This window comes from Pelophylax lessonae, assembly GCF_965119305.1.
Source record: "Pelophylax lessonae genome assembly, chromosome: 1".
Taxonomy (NCBI): domain Eukaryota; kingdom Metazoa; phylum Chordata; class Amphibia; order Anura; family Ranidae; genus Pelophylax; species Pelophylax lessonae.
Window position 1 is genome coordinate 629,466,668 of NC_138768.1, and position 25,029 is coordinate 629,491,696.

Here is a 25,029-nt window from a genome sequence, read left to right on the forward strand (position 1 = left end):
ACCTGTAAAAGTAAAATCACACTAATAAAGGTCCCCCCACACAGTCCTCAGCCCCCCCCAATGTCACCTGTCACCCAACAGTCACCTCATCAGTGCCCAGAAATTGACACCCATAACATTCACATGTGAGCGCAGCGATCGCAGGCAGAATCACCGCGATTCTGCCAGCGATCCGGAAATCATTGCAAATTGCGGGACGCCTGTGCGTTGCCCGTTTTTTGCAATAGCACACCAAACGCTGTGCGATGTTGCCACCATTTCCGCCTGCCGAATCGCGGTAACATCGCGCAAACAACGCATGACGCCCAAAAAAGGTACAAGAGCTTCTTTGGGGCGTCATGCGTTGTTTGCGTGATGTTACCTCAATTCGGCAGGCGGAAATCGCAGCAACATCGCACAGCGTTTGGGGTGCTATTGCAAATCACGGGCAACGCACAGGCGTCCCGCAATTTGCAATGATTTCTGGATTGCGGGCAGAATCGCAGTGATTCTGCCCGTGATCGCTACGTTCACATGTGAATGTAGCCTAAAATTCACCGGTCACCAGAGACTGCCATCAGTACCGCCGTGCACCATCGCCCGTCACCTGTCACCTATCAGTGACCATCGCCCGTCACCTGTCACCCCATCAATCACCGTCACCTGTCACCCCATCAATCACCGTCACCTGTCACCCCATCAGTCACCGTCATCTGTCACCCTATCAATCATCGTCACTTGTCACCCCATCAGTGATCCTCACTTGTCACCCCATCAATCATCGTCACATGTCACCCCGTCAGTGATTGTCATCTGTCACCCCATCAATCATCGTCACTTGTCACCTCATCAATCATCGTCACCTGTCACCTCATCAGTCATCGTCACCTGTCACCCCATCAGTCATCGTCACCTGTCACCCCATCAGTCATTGTCACCTGTCACCCCATCAGTCATTGTCACCTGTCACCCCATCAGTCATCGTCACCTGTCACCCCATCAGTCATCGTCACCTGTTTGCCATATGCATGCAATCACTTACTGACCGCCTAACGACTATATGCGTCGGCCATTAAAAGCTAAATACTGGGGTTATGGCAGCAGATAGCCCCCATAACCCCGGTATTTTTTGAAACGGCGGGCGGTCGGCTTTCAGATAAGGGTGGTCCCAGTGGCGGATTCGCCGCGGAATTACCCTTACGGTGCAGGGGAAGAGGTGCCCCCCCCCTCCTGCCGCGTCCCAGACGTTTTCCCAGCTTACCGGACCAGCCGGCAGCGGGGAAAACTATCCGGTCCCGGATCCTCAGAGACAGGAAGTCGAGTGAGGGCAAGATGGCCCTCACTCAACTCTATGGTCTTGGAGGACCGGAGCTACGTCAAAAGACGTTGCCTAGCAACCGGTTTAAAGGGCCGCTTTTTTTTTTTCTTTTTTTTTTTTTTCCTCTTTCAACAATTTTTTTTTTTTCTTTTCTTTTTTAGTGTAGTTGTGAGGTGTGAGGTCTTTTTGACCCCAGATCTCACAATAAAGAGGACCTGTCATGCCTATTTCTATTACAAGGGATGTTTACATTCCTTGTAATAGGAATAAAAATGATCAAAACATTTTTTTTTTTTTAAACTGTGTAAAAATAAAAAAATAATAAATAAAATAAATAGGAAAAAAAAAAAAAAAAAAAATTAAAGCGCCCTGTCCCCGTTAGCTCGCGCGCAGAAGCAAACGCATACGCAATTCCCGCCCACATATGTAAACGATGTTCAAACCATACATGTGAGGTATCGCCGCGATCGTTAGAGCGAGAGCAATAATTTGAGCCCTAGACCTCCTCTGTATCTCTAAGCTAGTAACCTGCAGAAATTTTTAAAATGTTGCCTATGGGGATTTTTAAGTACCAATGTTTGGCGCCATTCTGTGAGCATGCGCAATTTTGAAGCATGACATGTTGGGTATCTAATTACTCGGCGTAATATTATCTTTCACATTATGGAAAAAAATTGTGCTAAATTTACTGTTTTCTTATTTTTTAGTTCAAAAAAGTGAATTTTTTTCAAAAAAATCGCATCTGGAAGACTGCTGCGCAAATATGGTGTGATAAAAAATATTGCAACGATCTCCATTTTATTCTCTAGGGTCTCTGCTAAAAAAAAATATATAATGTTTGGGGGTTCCAAGTAGTTTTCTAGCAAAAAAAATGATTTTAGCTTGTAAACACCAAGTGTCAAAAATAGGCCCAGTCTTAAAGTGGATAAATGGACAACTTTGTGTAAAGCGCTACTTGGATGTTAGGCCTATGTATGTGGCCAGGCTGTGAAAAAGTGTTACACATGTGGTATCGCCATACTCAGGAGGAATAGCAGAATGTATTTTGCTGTGCAATTTTTGCTATGTACATGCTATGTGTTAGAAATATTGCATAAATGGACAGCTTTGTGTAAAAAAAAATGTGTTTTCATTTTCTTTCCACATTTTCCAAAAACTTGTGGAAAAAATGACATATTCAAAAGACTCATTATGCCTCAAAAATTATACGTTGGGCTGTTTGCTTTCCAAAATGGGGTCATTTTATGGGGGTTTCCATTGTCCTGGTGCTCCAGGGCCTTCAAAAGTGCGATAGGTTGTCAGGAAATTATATGTGTAATTTGTGCTCCTAGAATGCCGGACGGGGCTACTTGAATGTTAGGCCTCTGTATGTGGCCAGGCTGTGAAAAAGTCTCACACATGTGGTATCGCCATACTCAGGAGGAGGAGTAGAATGTGTTTTGGGGTGTAGTTGCAAGTATACATGTGCTGTGTGAGAGAAATAACCTGTTAATATGGCAATTTGTAAAAAAAAAAAAAAAAAAAAAAAAAAAATCTTCATTTTGCAAAGAGTTGTGGGAAAAAATGACAACTTCAAAAAACTCTCCATGCCCCTTATTAAATACCTTGGAATGTCTACTTTCCAAAAAGGGGTCATTTGGGGGGTATTTGTACTTTCCTGACTTTTTAGTGTCTCAAGAAATGAGATAGGCCTTCAGTACATCAGGTGTGAGCAAGTGTGATCAATTTTCAATGATTCGCACCATAGCTTGTGGACTCTATAACTTTCACAAAGACCAAATAATGTACACTTACTTGGGTTATTTTTACCAAAGATAAGTAGCAGTATAAATTTTGGCCAAAATTTGTGAAGAAAAATGACTAATTTGCAAAATTTTATGACAGAAACAAAGAAAAATTCGTTTTTTCACGATATTTTCAGTCTTTTTTTATTTATAGCGCAAAAAATAAAAAACCCAGTATTGATCAAATACCATCAAAAGAAAGCTCTATTTGTGTGAAAAAAAGGACACCATTTTTGTATGGGTACAGTGTTGCATGACTGAGTAATTCTCAGTCAAAGTGTGAGAGCGCTGAAAGCTGAAAATCGGTCTGGGCAGGAAGGGGGTGAAAGTGCACTGTAGGCAAGTGGTTAAATTGTATACGTTTTTAATGTGATATTCACATACAAAATACATTTAAAAAAATAGCAGATTATAAAAATACAGTGATGTTTATTCCCATCCCCTGCTTTCCCTCATTCCACCACCCCCCCCCCCCCCAACACACACACACACACACACACACACACACACACACACACACACACACACACACACACACACACACACACACACACACACACACACACACACACACACACACACACACACACACACACACACACACACACACACACACACCACACACACACACACACTGTTACTCATCTGTTCCACTATTTTTGGTTGCTCCCCTTCTCCTTTGTTTACCTACTTTCCCTCATCCTTCCCTATTTCACCCAGACTTCTTAATATCTGCTTGTCTTAACTCAACCCATTTATTTAAGAAACTTTCTGCCTGATCTTCTTCTCTGCTACCCAAGTACTCCATATTGTATATATATTCAATTCTTTTGAGACAGTCTCTTAAGTGTGGGGCTTTCTGAGTCCAACCATCTTTTCGGGATTGCCCCTTTTGCTGCTTTTATGGTATATATTTGATTTGTCAGTTTTATGGAATAAACAAACCCAGGGGTCATCAACAATATCCTCTCCTATAATTTCCCGGATACACTGTTGAACCCCCTGCCAGTATATACAGATATTTAGGCAGTCCCACCAGATGTGGAACATTGTACTCAACCTACCACAGCCCCTCTAGCATAGCAAAGAATTTTCTGGTTGGCATTTTTGTACTTTTACCGGCGTCATATACCATCGCAATAAGCATTTAAAGTTCATCTTAGTGGTGTTTACATCAACAGCAGAATTGTATACCGCTCTCAGTATTATATTTATTTTGTGTTCTTTTAACCACGTTCCTATGTCTTTTTCCCATGTTTCTGTGAATGGTGGGTTTCTCTATCGTTCATTAACAGACGCAGCTCCATATTCTTCTTGACCGCTGGGTTATGCTGTCCCCTACAGGAGTAGGACACTAGGCAGGAAAAATCTTTACCATGCCTATGGTGCAGTCCCTGCAGGCATACACCCACACACTCTGCTATAGTATTCAGTTCATTCCTGCTCTTGCCTAGTTTTGGAGTAGGACCTAGTTCCTGGCTGGGACTTCGGTCTTCGCTTGTCTTTTTTATTTAAAAGGGAACCTTTGTTAAAATTTAATTTTTTAGCTAGTTATGTCCCTGAGAGAACTGCAATCAACAACCGGATTGGGTTTTGGACTGGATATCCTAGATCCTTAAGGTCTCCTAGCCCGGCCAGCAAGCCTATGCAGGTTATAGCCCAGGGCTAGGCCTCGCCACTACAGAGCCCCAATGGACGGGGGCTGGCCTGCAAGTGAAACACCTCGCCGGGACGCACATGACCTGGTTCGGCCTGAGTCGCAGCATACCCCTTGGCTGTCAGCACCCCCGAGTGGAGAGGTAGTCTGTTCGGAGTGGTGCCCACCCAATGTCGTTGGTATGGTGAGTAGTGTCCCCCCATAGCTCTGGCAGTCTCGGGGCAGCCCCTCCCGGGGAAGGTCGGACCCTCGGGTACCCCTCATTCCCCCTGGCCTCTCGGTATGTACTATACTCCCCCTAGCCCTCCCTCCCCACCATCATGGAGGTCCCTACCTTAGCCAGCGATGGGGGTCCACGGGGGGGTGGACGCGCCGAGGCCGCTATAGCAGGTCCGCTGTGGGGGGGGTTAATCCTGGTGGGAGTCCGGGGGCCCCCCCGATGCCACTAATCGTTTGGACCCCTTAGGGTGTCCTGGAGACCGCACAGCGCGCCGTGGGGGCCGCCATTTTGCTGTACAATCGTTCAGCCTCATTTTGCAGAATTTTCTATTGAAATGCATGGGCGGCCATGTTTTTGTTGTTTCCCCATAAAAATGCATTGGGCGGCCATTTTCTTGGAGTCCGCGATCTCTGAATAGCAGGGAGCAGCTAGGCCTTTACTCTAGTGAATGACCCAGGTACTTCCTTTTCCTGTGAAGATCGTTTTTCTACACAGCAGACCGATCCTTTTCTCCTACATATCGATCTGTGGTATGTCTGTTGGGTTCCTTGGAGGTCTTCCTCACTCACCCTGCTATCGGCAGTGCTAGTGGCAGGAACTTGTAGTACTGCTGGTGCAGCTTTGTGGTCCGTTTTTTTTTTTGGCAGTTTTCTTAAAGGGACACTGCATTATTCCAGGGTTCTTATAGAGTCCCGGGGACAAATTTCACCTACAGATCCCCTCCTTGCGGTTGCGGGGACCTCCAGTTTGCAACCCCTGTCTGCCTTAATGGCAGTTTTGGAAAACCTGGTGTCAAAGGTGGATTTGGTTTTAAAAATGCCACTAGTAAAAAGCGCCCTATGCCCTCCCCTGCCTCTCCTGTATCCTCAGATTCTGAGGTAGATATGGCCGTCACGGACACATGCCACCCTGAGGGATCTGCGTCATCGCACTCGGATGGCGAGGACGATATATCCTCGTCTGCAGCTGCACGAGAAAGCGTGCTGCTGGAGGCACTTATAGTGTCAATGCGGGAAACTCTAAAAATCGCGGATGATTCTGCAGCATCAGGGACACAGGTGTCTTTTGGCACTCGCAAATCCCAGAAGTTGGGCAAGGCTTTCCTTTGTCCGGAGCTTTTTGACAAAATTGTCAATGAACAGTGTGGGCGCATCAAACAGATGTTAGTGGTGCCGACGCATTTTAAAAGGCACTACCAATTCCCGGACGCGGTATCCCATCGCGGTACCCGATGAACCGTACCTCCGAAGGTGGACCATCCGGTTTCCAGACTGAACAAATCTACTGTGGTTCCGGTAGAGGAGTCCCCAGTTTTTACAGACCCCATGGATAGATGGATTGAGTCTCTGTCCCGCCACTTACATGTGATAGCGGGCTCAATGCTTAAACCGATATTCATGAGCACTCTGGTGTCCCAGACCATAACTGAATGGGTAAAGTTACTAAAAAGTGGCATAAAAACAGAACAGCTCTCTCCGGGTCTGCCAGAGCTAACGGACCAAATGGTCCAAGCCGTATTATTTATATGTGATGCATCGCTAGATGCGGCCCCCCTTGTAGCCAGAGTGTCTGCAGTGGGGGTAGCTATTAGACACATGGTGTGGCTAAAAAGCTGGTCTGCGGATCAGGCTTCAAAAAAGGCTCTATCAGATCTCCCCTTTACAGGAGACCGTTTGTTTGGATCCTCATTGGATGAATTAATCAAAGGACTCACAGGCGGGAAAAAGTACTCTTCTTCCTCAAACTCTTCTTCCTCAAACCTGGAGTTTGCCAGGAGCAAACTCCAGGTTTCCCAAAATAGGCTATAATGGAGACGTCCATGTGGAGATGGAGGGGTGGGACAAAAGACGACGGACAGCCGCACTCGTCACCCCACTTGTGGAGTGAAGACGGATATGATGGGGGAGTTCCCCCATAACCCACGGCAGACCCCCCAGAGAGACGGTAGTCTGTCCCCTTTCGAGCTGCACCCATAGTTTACCAGCACCATGCCGCCACCAGTCTATTAGTCGGCCAAGGTGAACAGCTTGGTGGTACCTCACCACATCTGGAAGGGCCAGACCCCCAAATTGCTTCGGTAACGTCAGGTGAGAACGAGAGAGCCGAGACCTCCCATTTGCCCAGATAAACTTCATGAAAATACTATGGATTTGGGCAAAAAACGGGAAATGGGAAGACGGGATCTTCACGGGAGGGCCTGTAAAAGATGTTGGATCTTAGGGAGAATCGTCATCTTAAGTAAGTTACACCTCCCGAACCAGGAGTGCAAACCCGTATTCCAGGACGTCAATAGTTGACGAACGTGGGTCAAGAGGGGAGGGAAGTTCAGCTCGTAGAGCCGAGACAGATCAGACGGTATCTGGGTACCTAAGTAGGTCAGGGCCGTCTGGGTCCATTTAAAAGGTAGCGTCGAGGATAGGTGATCTAAGAGCGGAATCGGGATACCCACCCCTAGGGCCTCCGATTTTTGAAAATTAATATTAAGGTTGGAACAGCGACCGTATTGTTCTATTTCCTTCATCAGATTGGGTGCCAAGATCACTGGGTTAGTAAGGGAGAACAGCATATCGTCAGCGTACGCTGAGACCTTGCATTCCATCTCCCCTACCCAAACACCCGTGATATCGGGATTGGACCGCACCCTGCCTAGAAATGGTTCCATGGAAAGAGCAAAGGCGAGAGCGGGCACCCCTGGCGGGTGCCGATAGATATATGAAAGGTGTCGGAAAACACCCCATTACACTTCACCTGTGCTGAAGGGTGAGAATAAATGTGGCCTATCCAGGACAGCAGATTTTCACCGAAGCCCTTCACACGGAGCGTTGACAGCATGAAACGCCAGTTGACGCGATCAAACGCCTTTTGCGCGTCTGTATTAAGTAGGACACACGGCGTTCGGGACGTCTGAGCCACATAAATGGGGTTCAGGACCTTAGAGGTATTGTCCCTCGCCTCTCTGGAAGGAATGAACCCCACTTGGTCCAAGTAGACCAACGAAGGCATATACTGGCCCAAGCAGTTGGCTGATATCTTCGTAAGAATTTTTAGATCCATTTTCAACAAAGATATAGGCCTATAGCTACCGCAGTGAGAAGGATCTTTGCCATCCTTGGGAAGAACTAAGATGTGGGCCCAGAGCGTATCCGGTGGGAAGGACGACTCCCCCCTACCCAGCATGTTAAGCCACGACAGCAAGTGCGGGCCAAGCACCTCTAGGTAGGTGGGATAGTATGGCATAGTAAGGCCGTCCGGTCCAGGGGCCTTCCCTGCCTGAAACGCACTCACCACCATTTTAAGTTCCATCAACGTGATGGGGGCTTCCAGCTCCTCCCGGGCATCCGCCGCCAATGACGGGAGATCTACCGAGGCAAGATAGTCATCTATGGAGGACTGTGTCACCCCCGGGTCCGGTAGCTTTTACAGTGATTCATAAAAGCTCTGAAATGCGTCTGCTATCTATTTGAGCAAGGGGGGGAGGAGGGGGGAGAGGGAGGAAGGGTAGAGCGAGGATGATGGAGGGGAAAAAGGGGGGTGGGAAAAGAGAGGGAGGGAGGGTTACCGAAAGGCAGAGAAGAGAGAAAAGTAGAAGACAAGGAGACAAGAAAAACAAGGAGGAAATGGAAAAGGAGGAGAGAAAGCGTGGGGGCAACTACCACCCCTCACCAACTAAAGGGCAGCTCAGCTGCCAGGCACCCAAGGTCCCCTAAGGTCACTCAAGCACAGGCCTAATTGGGGATGTGGGTAGAGCAGGCACAGCCCAAACCACAGGCTCCGGCCCACCACCCAGCCCAACAGTAAATGCGTGTCATAATGATGAGGAGACAAAGGTAGGTAAGTTTCTGGCAATTGAGTGTATAGACTAGGGGATGAATGTCACGGGGACAGGCCCCCAACGGTCACAGGAAGAGTGCAGAAGAGGAAAGGTCAGACCAGGGATGGTAAATCAGGGAGAGAGGGCCACGCAAAGCAACCCACAAGGCTAGCCATCAGAGGGCATACAGTAGACAACTTAACAACAACATCCCAAACCAGTAACCCCCCCCCCCCCCATGGAGGAGGGATCTAAGTAGCCGCCAACCCCAAACAAACAGGCAGTCCGTCCCAAAGCCTCCGCAAAGGGGATGTTACCATCGGGGAGAGCCCGGTTCCCCTTCCCCTCCCCCATCCCACAATAACTCCCGTCAACCGGCCACTCCGATCCCCCTCCACAAATAATAATGCATAGTCCCCCATGAGAACCCATATAACCGTCAAACCTCCCTTCATATAGGAGCACCCCCCCACAGGCAAAACATCTAAACAATCCCTCCCCCCCACACTCCTGAGCCACCCCCAACCAGCGCGAGTCCACAATAGTCCCAGCAATAAGAACATAGGTGCCCAGGCCCCATTTAACCAGTGTAGCAAAGTGGAGATGGTAGTCCTGGAAACACATGGCCCCCATATCCACTGAGTGTATAGGTCGATCCGCCAGTAGGCTACGTAAGTCCCCTATTCTCCGGACCCTTCAGTTCCCCCCAGAGGAGGACCCGAAGGGCTCCCCCAACAAAAAAGGCACCGATAGGTGAAGGATATTGAAGGAAGTCCGCTCGGGAGACCCCGAACAGCAGCCCCTGAAACACAGAGGAGTCCTCAATGTCGGGGAAATCAGGCTGCGGGCCAGCCCGGGGCATTATACAAGCCCCATATGTCCGGGAGGTCAGCACGCCCTGTATGGCAGCATACCCCCAGGTGGCAATCTCCAGCGGGTCCTCCAGCAATGACCAGGGCGACCCTCCCGTAAGCCACCCACCCCATGGGCCCCCCCCCCCCTCAGGCATCATGGAGTAAAGGACCGGGCGTGGGCAAGTCCAGGGACCCCCCGAAACTCCCAGGAAGTGTGGCGGTCAGGGAGGGTCAGGGCCAGGCTGCAATGCAGACACCGTCGCCATCCACCTGGGGAACGGGGGGTAAGAGCCGTAGACAAGGGTAGCGGACCACATAGGTCACTGGGCACAATCGCTCCACAGGCTGGGCAGTATTCAGCAGGGGCTCAGCCGGCAGGAGGGAATGATGGCTCAAGGGGAGGGGAATGGCTCAAGAGGACATTCCCACCTGGAGGGGCAGCAGGGCAGGGATACGGCCGCCGCCCCAAGCACACAGCAGGGAGTCACAGCCAGTGGGGCAATAGAAAAGAACCCGTGGGGTGGAGGGCGGAGCGCCCCAATACTCACAGTACCACAGGTCCTACATCTCAGTCCTCTCTCTGGGCCTCCGACACCCCAGAACGGAGCCGTATGTGCGTGAATTGCGGTCTAGGAGGAAGTGGTGCGTCGCTGCTGTGGAGATTTCTGTTCCGGTAATCCGCAGGCCGAGGGAGAAGCAGCAGCCAGTCCAGGATCTGCACAGGTTGAACGCCCAGGTACGCAAAGAGGGCCGGTAGTTCTGAAGGAGATCTCTGGGTGAAGGAGGAGTTGGCCTTCCGGACCGTAAGCGCCAGTGGGTATCCCCAGCGGTAAGTGGCTCCGTCCCTGCGCACCAGGTCCAAGACAGGCTGAAGAAGCGCACGGCGGTACAGTGTGGCTCTGGAAAGATCCGGCAGAATCCGCACCTGAATCCCCTCAAAGTCCACTGTATTGGCCTCCCACGCCTTGCGGATCACCAGCTCCCGATGGGTGTAACGGTGAAAGAGGCAGACGACATCCCGTGGATGGTCAGGGGAGCGGAGGCCAAGGGCCCTGTGGATCCGGTCGAACTCCAAATTAGTTGGAAAGGAGTCCCCAAGCAGGTTGTGCCAGGATAGCAGTCACTGAGGCCGCTAGGTCTTCTTGGCCTGTAGCTTCCGGCAGTCCCTTAAAGCAGACATTGTTCCTCCTGCTGCGTTCCTCTATATCCTCCATATGGAGTTGCATAGCAATAGCAGCCTCCCTGTGTGCCTTCTGCTCCTTATCCAGGACTACTACACGGAGGTCCATTGCAGCCAAGGTTGCCTCCCCCGAAGTCACTCTGTCCGCCACTTGCTGCACTTCCCCCCGCACCTGCTGTACCTCCCGACGGTGCGCGGCCTCCAGGCGGCCCACGATGGTTTCAATGTCTCTGGTGCAGGGTGGGGAGCGCAGAATGCTCCGGAGTTCGTCATCCATCCCCGCTTGCGCATTCCCGCCAGAAGGCCCCGGGTCCATCACGGCCGCCATATTGCCCGCAGGTGAGGAGGTCTGCGAGGCCGGGAAAAACGCTGAATTTCCCCCGAAGGATGCGGTCTGCTGGGAGTGCCTGAACCTCCGGACGTTCCCCGTGTCTTCCTCCTTCTGACCGACCTTAAAACTCGCCGTCAGAAAATCGTGAAATCAGGCTGGGTGAGATACGGCACGGAGCTCTGCAAAGACACGACTTCAGCCAGCCATGTCCAGACCACGCCCCCCGACACCCCCCTTTTATCTACCGGACATATAACCAAATCATGCTTTTTTTCTATGGACAAAGTACCTTGTTTGATATACATGGGGTCTTGTATTTTTTTAATTTGCAGTTCTTCTACCTCTCCTTAGTTACCATATTCTTGAACACTTCTAAGTGCTTATTGTCCTTATTGAGATGGTTGAACACGGACCTATTAGCTAAGTTAGAATGTGTCCCTGCTAGGGGTAAAGACTCCCTTTCTCCTGGTTTAGACAAGAAGTATTTTTTATTATTCAAACCCCTCACATATTTTTGAACATTGATATATGTATGAAATGTATTCAAATTTTTTATTGGAGCAAATTTGAGACCTCTATTCAACACCTTCATTTCATCATTAGTTAAGTTAGTACCGCTAATGTTGAAGATTCCAGCTCCTGCCGGAAGTTTTTTCTTTTAAATATGTCTTCCAGATCTCCTCCCTCTCGTTCTCTTCTTTTCCCCCTGAGAGTATATTGGATCACCCCCCCTTTGGGCCTGGAGTCCCTAAAAAAATGGTGATCTTCCACCTCCATTCTATCCGCTAAGGGTTGAAACCTATTATTCAAGGGAATAGAGTCCCTCATCTGAGGGTAATCATTCCCACCTACATAACGAGGAGGCGTAGTATACTCAACGGGGTCCCTATTGGGTGAAAAGTGGGGTACAAAATTCCTTTGTGGACGTGCCCCCGATAACCTTTTCCCTTTTCTTAGCTGAGGCCTCCTTGTCCCATTTGACCATTTTGGTTTTAAGATCACCCGACAGTCTAAGAAAATCAGCCTTTTTCTTAAAAGGCTCTATCTTAGTCTGAATCTCTTGAATCTGGGCCTCCAATAGCCTCATTTTTCTTTGCTTCCTTTTAAGCAGAAAAGCAAGTAATTCAAATCCCTTCTGATTAAAGAAACTACTCCACTCTTGCATAGACTCTACACCCAACAGACCGTCGTTAGGCGGGATATCCCACCTTAGACTTCTCGGGATCAAATTAGAGGAAATATACCTTTCGAAAAAGGCCCACCACATTTTAATTTTCTTATCAAACAGATGTCCTCATTTCTTTAAAAAGACAGATAGATCATCAGAGGTGTTGGCTATTGGAATTATGCGAAAATACCTCATCCAATTTGAACTCCCTCTGCTCTAAGTATTGGAATATCTCCATAATGAATGCTGCTGAGAGAAAAGCAATGTATAAAATAGACAAGGAAAACCTGTTCACTGTGCCCAGAAAAGAAGGCAAAGTGTGTCCAATCCGCTTTGTGCAGGTACAGAAATTTCGAATGGAGTTCATTAGCAGGGTAGTGGCGTCCCTACACCAAGGAGACTTTTTTGCCTCCATCGATATCAAGGACGCACATCTACAAATCCCTGTTTACGCTGGACACCAACATTTTCTTCGCTTCGCGGTAGGAGAGGAGCATTATCATTTTGTGGCGTTACCCTTTGGTCTTCCCTCCGCCCCCGGGGTTTTCATCAAAGTGTTGGCTCCAGTATTGGCATGGGGATTGCGGTACTGGGGTACCTGGACAATCTCCTCTTAAGAGCAGATTCACATTTATCACTGTACAATCACTGTACGGACTCTGCAAGTGTTTGGCTGGAACATCAATTTTTAAAAATCTGCTCTGGTACCATCCTCAAAACTGGATTATCTCGGCCTGACTCTGGACTCCGCTTCAGCGAGGGTTTTTCTTCCCCCGGACATGCTGCAAAAATTGCAGGGGGTGATTAATTTGCTGTTATCCAGCAATCTGTCCTCTCTGTGGACTTTCATGTGAGCCTTAGGTCCGATAATGTCGACCTTCAAGGCGGTTCTGTTTGCTCAGTTCCACACTAGACCCTTACAAAGGGAAATTCTTGTCAAATGGAACAAAGATCTAAAGTCCTTGGCTACTATGATTCGATTGAGTCACAACACAAAGACTGCTCCTCTATGGTGGCTTCGCTCGTTAGCACTATGGCAGGGCAAGTCCTTTCTCGCATTGTATTGGACTGTGGTAACCACGCACGCCACCTTGTCCGGCTGGGGAGGAGTCCTGGACGGTAGAAGAGTCCAGACTTCTGATCAATATTCTGAAACTCAGAGTGATAAAGCGTTGCCTGAGTCACTGGACAACTCATTTACAGGGTTGTCCAGTCCAAATTCAATCGGACAATGCCACGGCCATGGCTTACATCAATCATCAAGGCGGCACCAAGAGTGTCTTGGCGGCCCGGGAGGTGGCCGAGATCCTGAAATGGACAGAAAGTTTTGTTCCATCCCTTTCCGCAGTGCACATCCCAGGTGTGGAAAACTGCCAGGCAGATTACCTGAGTCATCAAATGTTGGATCAAGGGGAGAATGGTCTCTACACCCAGAGGTGTTTCACCTCCTGTGTGTCCGATGGGGGATGCCCAATGTTGACCTGTCAGCTTCTCGATTTAACAAGAAGGTTCAGAGGTTTGTAGCCAGATCGCAGGATCCTCTGGCCGACACCACAGACGCACTGGTAGCTCCTTGGGGGTCAATATATCAGCTGATCTATGCATTCCCTCCTCTGAAACTCCTGCCGAGGCTTCTGAGCAGAATAGAGGTGGAAGGGATTCCATTCATTCTGATGGCCTCAGACTGGCCTCGTCAGTCTTGGTACGTAGATCTGGTAAAGTTTGTCGCCGATACTCCTTGGAGACTTCCTCTCAGGGAAGATCTGCTGTCTCAAGGGCCGATCTTCCATCCTGCTTTACAGTCGCTGGCTTTAACGGCGTGGCTGTTGAAAGCCAGGTATTGAAGGACTGGGGTCTTTCTGACTCCTTAATTCCTACACTGTTGAAGGCCATAAATTCTACTTCCAGGAAGATTATCATTGTACGTGGAAATCGTACATCTCATGGTGTGAATCGCTGAAAGTGCATCCTCGCTTTTTTTTCAGTGGCTAGGATTTTGACCTTTCTTTAAAAAGGGGTTGAACAGCGGTTGGCCTTGGGCACTATCAAAGGCCATGTGTCAGGTTTGGCTGTGTTTTTCCAACGTCCTTTAGCTACACATGCCTTGATTCTCACTTTTATACAAGGGGTTTGCCATATGGCTCCTCTGAGGCGATCCCCGCTACCTCTGTGAGATCTTAACTTGGTATTGTCTGTTCTTCAAAAACCTCCTTTTGAGAACATTAGGGAGATTCCTCTGCTTACACTGTCACAGAAGTTTGCCTTTTTGGTGGCTATTACTTCTGCCCGCAGAGTTTCTGAATTGGCGGCGCTATCCTGCCGTTCACCTTATCTGGTGGTCCACAGAGATAAAGTGGTACTTCGACCTAATAAGTCTTTTCTCCCTAAGGTGGTTTCTTATTTCCATTTGAATGAAGACATTGTGCTGCCTTCACTCTGTCCTAGGCCCAAACATCCCAAGGAAAATGCCTTGCATTCTTTGGATGTGGTTCAGGCAATTAGGGTTTACCTTGCAGGTACTAAATCTTTCAGCAAATCAGACTCTCTCTTTGTCCTTACGGAACGACCTCGAAAGGGATTGGCTGGGACTGCTGCGACCATATCCAGATGGATCAGGCAAACAATGGTACAGGCTTATTCACTGAAGGGTCGGGTTCCACATTTCCCTGTGAAGGCGCATTCTACCTCTTGAGCTTTTCGCCATCAGGCGTCAATAATGCAAGTTTGCAAGGCTGCAACTTGGTCGTCTGTGCATACGTTCACAAAATTCTGCAAAGTAGATGTGTTTGCATCTTTGTATGCTTCTTTTGGCCACAAGTTTTTGCAGACTGCTGTGTACAGAGAAAATGTTCTCTTTGAGGGTGTATGTTTTTTCTAGGTGAGCTCCAGTTGTTCCTGGTTGAGCTCCATGTTCACTGGTTGGCTAAGTTTAGCCTTTTGGGGAATTGCGTTCTTTTCTGCGTTGTTTTCCCACCCCTTTGGGACGTCCCAGTAGGGAAGAAGAATATGGAGCTGCGTCTGTCAAAAAAAACTTCAGAGAAAAGGATTTTACAGTAAGTCAAAAATCCAGTTTTTCAGTCCTGCCATCCCAGTAACTATTTTATAAATCTGGGAAATACCATGTTTTACGTTTATTTGTGGATTACAACATTTTTCCACAGGGTTCAATTCCTTCTCAGATCTGATAAGTTGTGGCAGGAATCCAACAAAGTGTTTTAACTGAAAATATCTCCATTCGTTCAACAACATATTTTCCCCCTTAATTTTAAGTTTGTGATATTGCATTATCTTTCCACCTTGTGTGATATATTTAGCTGCGTGTTTTTGATCCAGTTACCAAATTGTGTCTCATTTCCGGTTGCAAAATATTTTGTGCCTTCTAGTGATAATGGTGAATTATATTTCCATTTAGCTTGTCTATGTATCGTGTCCCATATCTTATATACAACGTTCGTCATTTCAGGTGTATCCACAGGTAATTTCCTATATTTAGGAGGTATCCAAATATTTTTACTTAAAGCGGAGTTCCGGGCACAAAATCGACCTGAAGGAATTCACCTGAAAAGGAATTGGATAGTTAGGGTTATTTTTTTTTTTTACTCACCTTGTATTTGTAGAAAGAAATACTCACCTATTCTCCACTTCCTCCCTCTGTGGCCGCGGCCCACGCCGTCACTTCCGGTTTGCAATGATTCCTGGGAGCTGAACGTCATCGCTCCCAGGAATCAATGCGACGGCACCGGCCCCGCTCGTCACTTCCGGTGCGACTCCACATTCCCTGCTAAACAGCTTCTGGGCATGCCCAGAAGCTGTGTAGGAATGCGGCGCCGCACCGGAAGTGACGAGAGGGGCCGGTGCAGGTGCATTCTGGGAGAAGAAGACACGGAAGAGGACGCAGAAGAGGATCGTGCTGGCTTCAGGTGCCCACAACAGAGATGGCAACGCTGTAGAAGAAATTTTATAAGTGAGTATTTCTTCTTGCAGGTAAGTGCGAACCGGGACAGATCAGAGGCTAGCCATTGTGGAATGTACTAGCCCTGACTGTCCCGGGGGTATGTTCATTGAAAAAATGTTTTTGTGCCCGAAACTCCGCTTTAACTGCGTTCTGCTTAATGTGGTTTCAAGCTTAACCCATCTTATATCTGAATTTACTTTTGTCCATTCAATCATTTGTGAAATTATAACTGCTTTGTAGTATCTTTTTATATCTGGTGCGGCTAATCCCCCCTGTGATTTATCTTTATGAGTACCATATTTTGGATTCTTGGCTTCTTTCCCTATCAGATGAACTTTAAAAAGCATTGTTTTTATTGTTTTAAAATATGTACATGGAATAGCTCTTGGTAGCATTTGCAATATGTAAAGGATTTTGGGTAGTATTACCATTTTGGCTATATTTATTCAGCCCAACAAAGCAAGTGGGCGCCTTGATATTTTTTTGATGTCTGCTTTTATCTCATTTAGCATGGGTATGTAATTAACATGGTAGAGGTCTTTCAAAGATGAGATTACATTTATCCCTAGGTACTTTAATTCGGAATTTGTCCAGATAAATGGCAATTTCCTCTGTAATGCTATCTCCTCTTTTCTGCTTAGCCCAATATTCAAAATTTCGGACATTATTGGGTTAATCTTGATGTTTGATAATTCCCTATGTTTTTTTAGTCCTTTGATAACATTTGGAACAGTTATCCTAGGGTTAGTAATGAAGGACAAAATGCCATCAGCATATGCTGCTACTTTATGCTTTTGATGTCCTACTTTCACTCCTCCAATGTCTACATTATTCCGTATATAGTGGCTAAAAGTGGTTCTAGTGACAGGACAAACAACAGGGGCGACATCAGACATCCCTGTCTTGTCCCCTTATTCAAACTGAACAGGGGCGAGGGATCTTCATTAACCTTTACCAAAGCAGATGGATTCCTACACAGTGCTCTTATCCATTGGTTCATTCTAGGGCCTATACCCAGATCTTCTAGAGCAGTGGTCCTCAACCCTGGTCCTCAGGGCCCACTAACAGACCAAGTTTGCAAGATAACTGAAATACATCCTAGGTGATATAATTTGCTGCTCAGTGATTGCAGTACTCTTGTCTGCATCTCCTCAAGGTAATACTTACAACCTGGCCTGTTAGTGGGCCCTGAGGACCGGAGTTGAGGACCACTGTTCTAGAGTTTCTAGCATGAAGTCTCAGTCTACTCTGTCAAGTGCTTTCTCAGCGTCTATTGACAGTAGAATGTCGTGGGCTTTAAAACCCCTGGATTTATGTAATAGGAGTAATTTTCTTATCCCATTATCTTTTCCCTCCCTACCAGGGATGAATGCAGTCTGGTCTGCATCAATACAATCCGGCATTAAATCTTTTCATCTAGCTGCCAGGACTTTTGCATACAATTTTATATCCGTGTTTAATATTGCTATTGGCCTGAAACTAGAGCACAAATTTGCGTCTTTCCCTTCTTTAGGTATTACCGTTATGCAGTGCCTTGCGAAAGTATTCGGCCCCCTTGAACTTTGCGACCTTTTGCCACATTTCAGGCTTCAAACATAAAGATATAAAACTGTAATTTTTTGTGAAGAATCAACAACAAGTGGGACACAATCATGAAGTGGAACGAAATTTATTGGATATTTCAAACTTAGTTAACAAAATCATGAAGTGGAACGAAATTTATTGGATATTTCAAACTTTGTTAACAAATAAAAAAACGAAAAATTGGGCGTGCAAAATTATTCAGCCCCTTTACTTTCAGTGCAGCACACTCTCTCCAGAAGTTCAGTGAGGATCTCTGAATGATGCAATGTTGACCTAAATGACTAATGATGATAAATAGAATCCACCTGTGTGTAATCAAGTCTCCGTATAAATGCACCTGCACTGTGATAGTCTCAGAGGTCCGTTTAAAGCGCAGAGCGCATCATGAAGAACAAGGAACACACCAGGCAGGTCTGAGATACTGTTGTGGAGAAGTTTAAAGCCGGATTTGGATACAAAAAGATTTCCTAAGCTTTAAACATCCCAAGGAGCACTGTGCAAGCGATAATATTGAAATGGAAGGAGTATCAGACCACTGCAAATCTACGAAGACCTGACCATCCCTCTAAACTTTCAGCTCATACAAGGAGAAGACTGACCGGAGAAGACTGACCGGAGAAGACTGACCGGAGAAGACTGACCGGAGAAGACTGACCGGAGAAGACTGATCAGAGATGCAGCCAAGAGGCCCATGATCACTCTGGATGAACTGCAGGGATCTACAGCTGAGGTGGGAGACTCTGTCCATACGACAACAATCAGTCGTATACTGCACAAATCTGGCCTTTATGGAAGAGTGACCAGAAGAAAGCCATTTCTTAAAGATATCCATAAAATGTGTCGTTTAAAGTTTGCCACAAGCCACCTGGGAGACACACCAAACATGTGGAAGAAGGTGCTGTGGTCAGATGAAACCAAAATCAAACTTTTTGGCAACAATGCAAAACGTTATGTTTGGCGTAAAAGCAACACAGCTCATCACCCTGAACACACCATCCCCACTGTCAAACGTGGTGGTGGCAGCACCACGGTTTGGGCCTGCTTTTCTTCAGCAGGGACAGGGAACATGGTTAAAATTGATGGGAAGATGGATGGAGCCAAATACAGGACCATTCTGGAAGAAAACCTGATGGAGTCTGCAAAAGACCTGAGACTGGGACAGAGATTTGTCTTCCAACAAGACAATGATCCAAAACATAAAGCAAAATCTACAATTGAATGGTTCACAAATAAACATATCCAGGTGTTAGAATGGCCAAGTCAAAGTCCAGACCTGAATCCAATCAAGAATTTGTGGAAAGAACTGAAAACTGCTGTTCACAAACACTCTCCATCCAACCTCACGGAGCTCGAGCTGTTTTGCAAGGAGGAATGGGCAAAAATTTCAGTCTTTCGATGTGCAAAACTGATAGAGACATACCCTAAGCGACTTACAGCTGTAATCGCAGCAAAAGGTGGCGCTACAAAGTATTAACTTAAGGGGGCTGAATAATTTTGCACGCCCAATTTTTCAGTTTTTTATTTGTTAAAAAAGTTTGAAATATCCAATAAATTTCGTTCCACTTCATGATTGTGTCCCACTTGTTGATTCTTCACAAAAAATTACAGTTTTATATCTTTGTTTGAAGCCTGAAATGGGGCAAAAGGTCGCAAAGTTCACGGGGGCCGAATACTTTCGCAAGGCACTTTATATGCATTTAGTGATTCTGCTCTCATCTCCTTTCCCTCACCTTTTCCATTCATGTATGTACAAAGTTTTGGTACTAATATTTCTTTAAACTTTCTGGACTTTTTCCTGTCGCTGAATTTTGTAATGCCACCATTATCTCCTTCTCCTGAAATTGGAGCCTCGAGAGCTTGCATTCTATCTGTTTGTATCTTAGATAGTTTTGCTTCCCTTATATATTTTTGTATCTCTTGTATTCTTTTTTGTTCTACTTCTTCTGTCCCTTTTTGTCTCACTGTGTATAGAGCACTGTAGAGCTTTGAAATGCCTTGGCTATTTCTGTTGTTGAATGTACCATTACACCTCTGTTTTTTTATTTTATCTATGTAATTGATCAATTTTGTATTCTTCAGCATTCTTGCTAACTTTTTCCCTAGTTTGTTTCCCAATTTATTTTTTTATCTCGTTGCCCTATTGAAGGCCCTTCTTGTTGCATCTTCCATTAATTATTTTAATTTATCTCTTTTTAATACAAGGGATTGTTGTATCTCGTCCTCTCTCTAGTCTTTTTATGTTTTTTTTCTTACTCGTATATTTCTCTTATTAGTCTATTTATGTTGATAAATCTTTCCTTTTTTTTTTTTTTGAGCCTATCAAAATCATTACTTCTCTAATGTATGCCTTCTGGGCCTCCCATATTGTAGCTTTAGATATATTTGGGGTCTCATTACTCAAAAAATATTGTTCCAATTCTTTCCCCATCTTTTTCCTGACTTCTACATCCTCAATCAGTTCTTCATTGATCCTCCAAATATTCATAAACCTCTGATATCCTGGGAGTTGTATTTTCATCATTACTGGGGCATGATCTGATAGTGTCATTATTCCTATTGATGTTTTAACCATCGCTTCTATCAGTCTATGTTCTTTTATGATGTAGTCCAGTCTTGAGTACATCCTGTGCACAGGGGAGTGGAAGGAGTAGTCCCTCTCCCTCGGGTGTTGGATTCTCTATGCATCTATCAGCTGACAGTGGTGTAACTTTTTCCTTACCCTCCTGAGCAGGCGACTTCCTGTCGCCTGAGCATGTGATGTAAAATCCAGGATTGGATCCATACAGAAATTAGAGTCTCCTGCCAGAATTAATTTGCTCCTTTTAAACTGCGTCACCTTCTCTAATATTTTGAGCAAATATCCTTTCGAATTTTTATTTGGGCAGTATATATTTGCCACTGTGCAGTTCATACCCTGTGGTTGGCCATTCAGGAAGATATGTCGACCTTATGGGTCTAACATCATTTTCTATGCCAATCGCTACCCCTTGGCTTTCCTGGTCAGTGAATCTCCATAATACCAGACCGGGTCATTTTTATAATATGATTTCACGTTTGAATCTTGTGCAATATGCGTCTCCTGTAAAAATATTAAGCTAGCAGAGTATCGTCTAAGTTCTTCTAGTACCTTATATCTTTTAGATGGCGTATTTAGACCTCTTACATTATATGTCAGAAAATGTAAGGTTTTCATCGCTTCTACTTCTCCTCTCACCTCCTGTATTTTCCTTCATCTCCTCCCTGCTATCAGTCTGAACTGAATGCCAGTATAAGGACATTTTTGAAGAGTCCTTCTAGGGAGTCTTACCCAGAGAGCAAAAGGGGAAACAACATAAATAAGTAACTTTAGCAATTCAAGACATTTCCTTCTTCTTGATTCTTGCCCCTTCCCTCCCCCCTCCCCCTTCTCTCCCTCTCCCACCCAATCCCCAACCCCCCTTCCCATTCCTCCCTTTCCCTTCCTCCTCCCTCCCACCCCCATTCCTCCAGCTGATCCTGCCATGTTGTAGATTTAAACAATTCCAGTTCCCTGAGTAGGTTACAGTGCTTTACTTGGGCGCGCCTCGCCCCTCTTCTCTTGTCATCCTTGAGTGGAACTCTGTCCAATATACTTGTTAGTTCCCTTCTGCCTTCTTGGGGTAATGAGACATGGGGCTTGCTAGTTGGCTCAGTTTGCCATCCTTCGTTTCCTAATTCCTTCCCTTTCCTCCCCTCTGCCCCCCCCCCCCCCCACCCCCTCCTGCGAAATTTCCTCTCAATATTTGTTTACTCTAGTTACTTTTCCTCTTTACAGATCAGTTCTTTTTCTTAGAGGCCAATTGCCAGTGTTCTTTTTATTGAGCTTTTTCTTTGGACCCGTCTTCGGGCCATCCTGGGATATTTAGTATGGGGATTTCCAGTTTTTTTCAGAAGTCCTGCATTTCTTCAGGGAATCTCAGTCTTGCCACACAACCTTCCCTCTGGCCCTCCAGACATACTGGGAACCCCCAGTTGTACCTTGCACCATTAACTTGCAATGACTCCAGAAGTGGTTTTAGCCATCTCCTTCTGCTTAATGTTTCCTTGGCCAGGTCTGTAAAGATCTGTAGATTAGCCTTTTCAAATTTTAGCGGTGCTTTCCTTTTCAGGCTTTCCCAAATTCAGGCTATCTTGCTGTAGTTCTGGAACCTTACAATTATGTCATTCGGGCCCTCCACAGGTGTTCCCATTGATCTTCTGATCCAATGTACTCTCTTAATCTTTATATGTTCATCGTCTCCTCTATCCAATAGTGGGTTAAAGATTTTCCTCATTTTCTCCATTAGATCTTCTACATTTGTGGGTTCTGGTAAGCCCTGCATTCTTCCTTCTGTTTCTATTTTTGTGGTCTTCCTATTTGTATGCCAGGTTCCTTTGTTGCATCTTTAACTCTTTCATCTTTCCTCCCAACTTGTTTATTGTCTGTGTGTACTCTTCTTGTTTCTTTTCTTTTTCTTCAATCCGTGTCAGTAAATGGCCCAGGTCATTATGTATTGTTGTCATTTTTGCTTTTAAGGACTTTTCTAAGGCTGTAAACATGGCCGCCATTTCTGCTTTTGAAGGCAAATGAGTTTTCATGTTTTGTTCTGTCAAGTAGGCCATCTCAGAGTCTCTCTCTAAGTCCCTTGTCCTTCTGGCAATTGTCCAGGAATATTTATGCCGTTGATGATCTCCTTTGTCCACTTTTTTTTTCCCTTCTGTCTGTTTACCACGGGTGCTCTGTTGTTTATCCGGGGCCTGCTTGTCTATTAATTCTATGCGGTAGTGTACAAAGTCTGTCGCCCTGTAAAAGAAGAGATGTGAAAGAGTCAAAAACTCACCGGTCTGTTGAAGGGGTCTATAGGGTATAGCCAACCTGTATATGAGGGATCAGTTTCCATGGAGGGAATCACTTGAGTCCATGTAGATATTCCGTTTTCCCACCTTTAATTTCCTTCACATTTGCGGTTGTAATATCTGTGGGGGGGTCAGGCACAGTTTTCCTTTCCCCCGTCACCAGTCCTTTAGCCACTCATCCTGTTTTGCTGCCGTTTCTTTGCTCAGTCCTGGGTTTTCTCACACACCCCGGAGCAGCAGTGGCTGCCGCCTGGCTCGGCCTGGACTCCCTCGGTCATCCTGGTTACCTCCACGTCCCGGCCTCACCACAGCCCAAGCCTCCCTGCACAGCTCGACTGGTGCCCTGTCCGTCCCAGCTCCTATTGTCCTCCAAGGAGGCAAGCGCTCCTCAACTGCTTCCATCGGTCACCTTGGGGATCCCAGGCTACCTGAGGGCGGAAGCATAGACTGAGTGGAGAGGGCTCTATCGAGCCAGGTATAGGTGGTGAGCTGGGGGGGGGGGGGCATTTTTGATGTATATGGGAATCCAGTTCTATGCAGATCATGCTTTTAAGGGTCTAAATACTTGGTTTTGTCATTTCTGCTATAGGAAGAGATCGGCCAATCTGAATTCTACTCTCTTTCTTTGTTCAGGAAAGACTACTTAGTGTGTTTAGCGAACAATGAAGGAAAGCTAAGGCTGGCTATAGACTTAACAATTTTCTTTCCTACAACCATGGATTGGCTCGATAACCCCAACAACACAGTCAGTGTTGATGGGGGAATCCCTCCCGCAGAGCCGTTGTGTTCTCCCGGAGGAAGCTGTCCCCACCTGGAGAATACAGTGATCATTGCTAGCAGCTATAAGTAATTATCACATGTAAAATCCGACAGACTGTACCCAGGTTGATCGATCAACTTTGGTACATTGAGCCTACCCATATATGGTTTAAATCTTGAGATTTGAACCGTCTATGGCCAGCTTTAAGATTAGTTGCATCTAGGATAATATTTCACTCCTTTTTCTTTGTTTTTTCTTGTCCTTTGAAGTAAACCTGTTAACATAGTCCTTTGTTACAATTTGAGTATATCGAGTTTATCACTTATCTCTGACAAGTGAGGAGACATGTCTGCTAAACCAAGGGTAATTTCCAAAGGGAATAACAGACTCCTTTCTTTATACAAAGAATCACAACCCAACGTCCCTTTACTCGAATTAGCCAACTGATTTTATATACAGTTTAATTTAAGTGAAATAATGACCAGCATAGTGAGTGGTATCTATTTGTCTGTGTTTAGGTGGACTACAAGTGGACTAAAAAGCCAAGGTCGCTTGTCTGTTGGAAGTAACAGGGATCGGGAAATCAGCATGTCTGTTGGGCTGGGGAGGTCTCAACTCGATTCCAGAGGTGGAGTTGTAGGTGGAACTATAGATGTAAACACCCTGGAAATGGTTGGTAAGTATTCATATAATATTAATGGTACAGTGTGCCAAACAGATTTTCCGCATGTAAATTATCTTTTTTATCTTTTTTTGTATTCATGCTGTTTTGTTTCAGATAGTTTTGTTTTTTGTACTTAGCACACATTTTTTGCAAGACCTCACAATACCTGCCACATTTGACATTAAGACCCTCCCTAGATTTTATTCATCATTGAAAGCTTAGGATAGCCAAATAAGTAATAATAAAATCATTCAATATAACAATAATTTATTATAGTTTAATTATGAAATAGTTATGTTTTTCAGAAGCCAGATACATTGAATAATCAATGAAATCAATAAATAATGATTTTAAGTTCAGCAAAAATTAACTTTGTTTATGTTCTGTTGATGACTTTTTAAATAAAGATTGTTTGAAAAGATTGAATCTGTGATGGGCTGATCTCTTATTAAGTGCGTGGACATGTGCTAGAGGTGTCTTTAGATACAGCACTGATAACTGTAGTAATGTCACTGGTACCCCCAAAAGTGTAAAAAATTTCAGTCAAGGGTCCGATCTGTCCGCCGCAATGTCGCAGTCCCGAAAAAAAAAAATCGCAGATCGCCGCCATTACTAGTTTAAAAAAAAAAACAATAAAAATGACATAGATTTCCCGTAGTTGGTAGCAGCGATAACTTTTGCGCAAACCAATCAAAATACGCTTATTGGGATTTTTTTTACCACAAATATGTAGCAGAAAACAAATTGGCCTAAAATGTTAAAAAGTTTTGATTTTTACATTTTTTGGGGGAATGTCATATAAAAAAATGTGAAAAATATTGTTATTTTTTCAAAATTGTCGCTCTTTTTTTGTTTATAGCGCAAAAAGTAAAAATCGCACAGGTGATCAAATACCACTAAAAGAAAGCTC

At 45.6% G+C, this 25,029-nt stretch overlaps 1 protein-coding gene across 11 annotated transcripts in view; it reads left to right on the plus strand.

Moving 5' to 3' along the window:
* Positions 1–25,029, plus strand: part of BLTP1 (bridge-like lipid transfer protein family member 1) — a 754,177-nt gene that overhangs the window by 666,715 nt on the left and 62,433 nt on the right. For all 11 annotated transcript variants that reach the window (XM_082243836.1, XM_082243839.1, XM_082243842.1 and 8 more), the window contains one exon: positions 23,974–24,131. In XM_082243836.1, the coding sequence (XP_082099962.1) occupies positions 23,974–24,131 (158 nt within the window). The remainder of the gene's footprint in view (positions 1–23,973; positions 24,132–25,029) is intronic.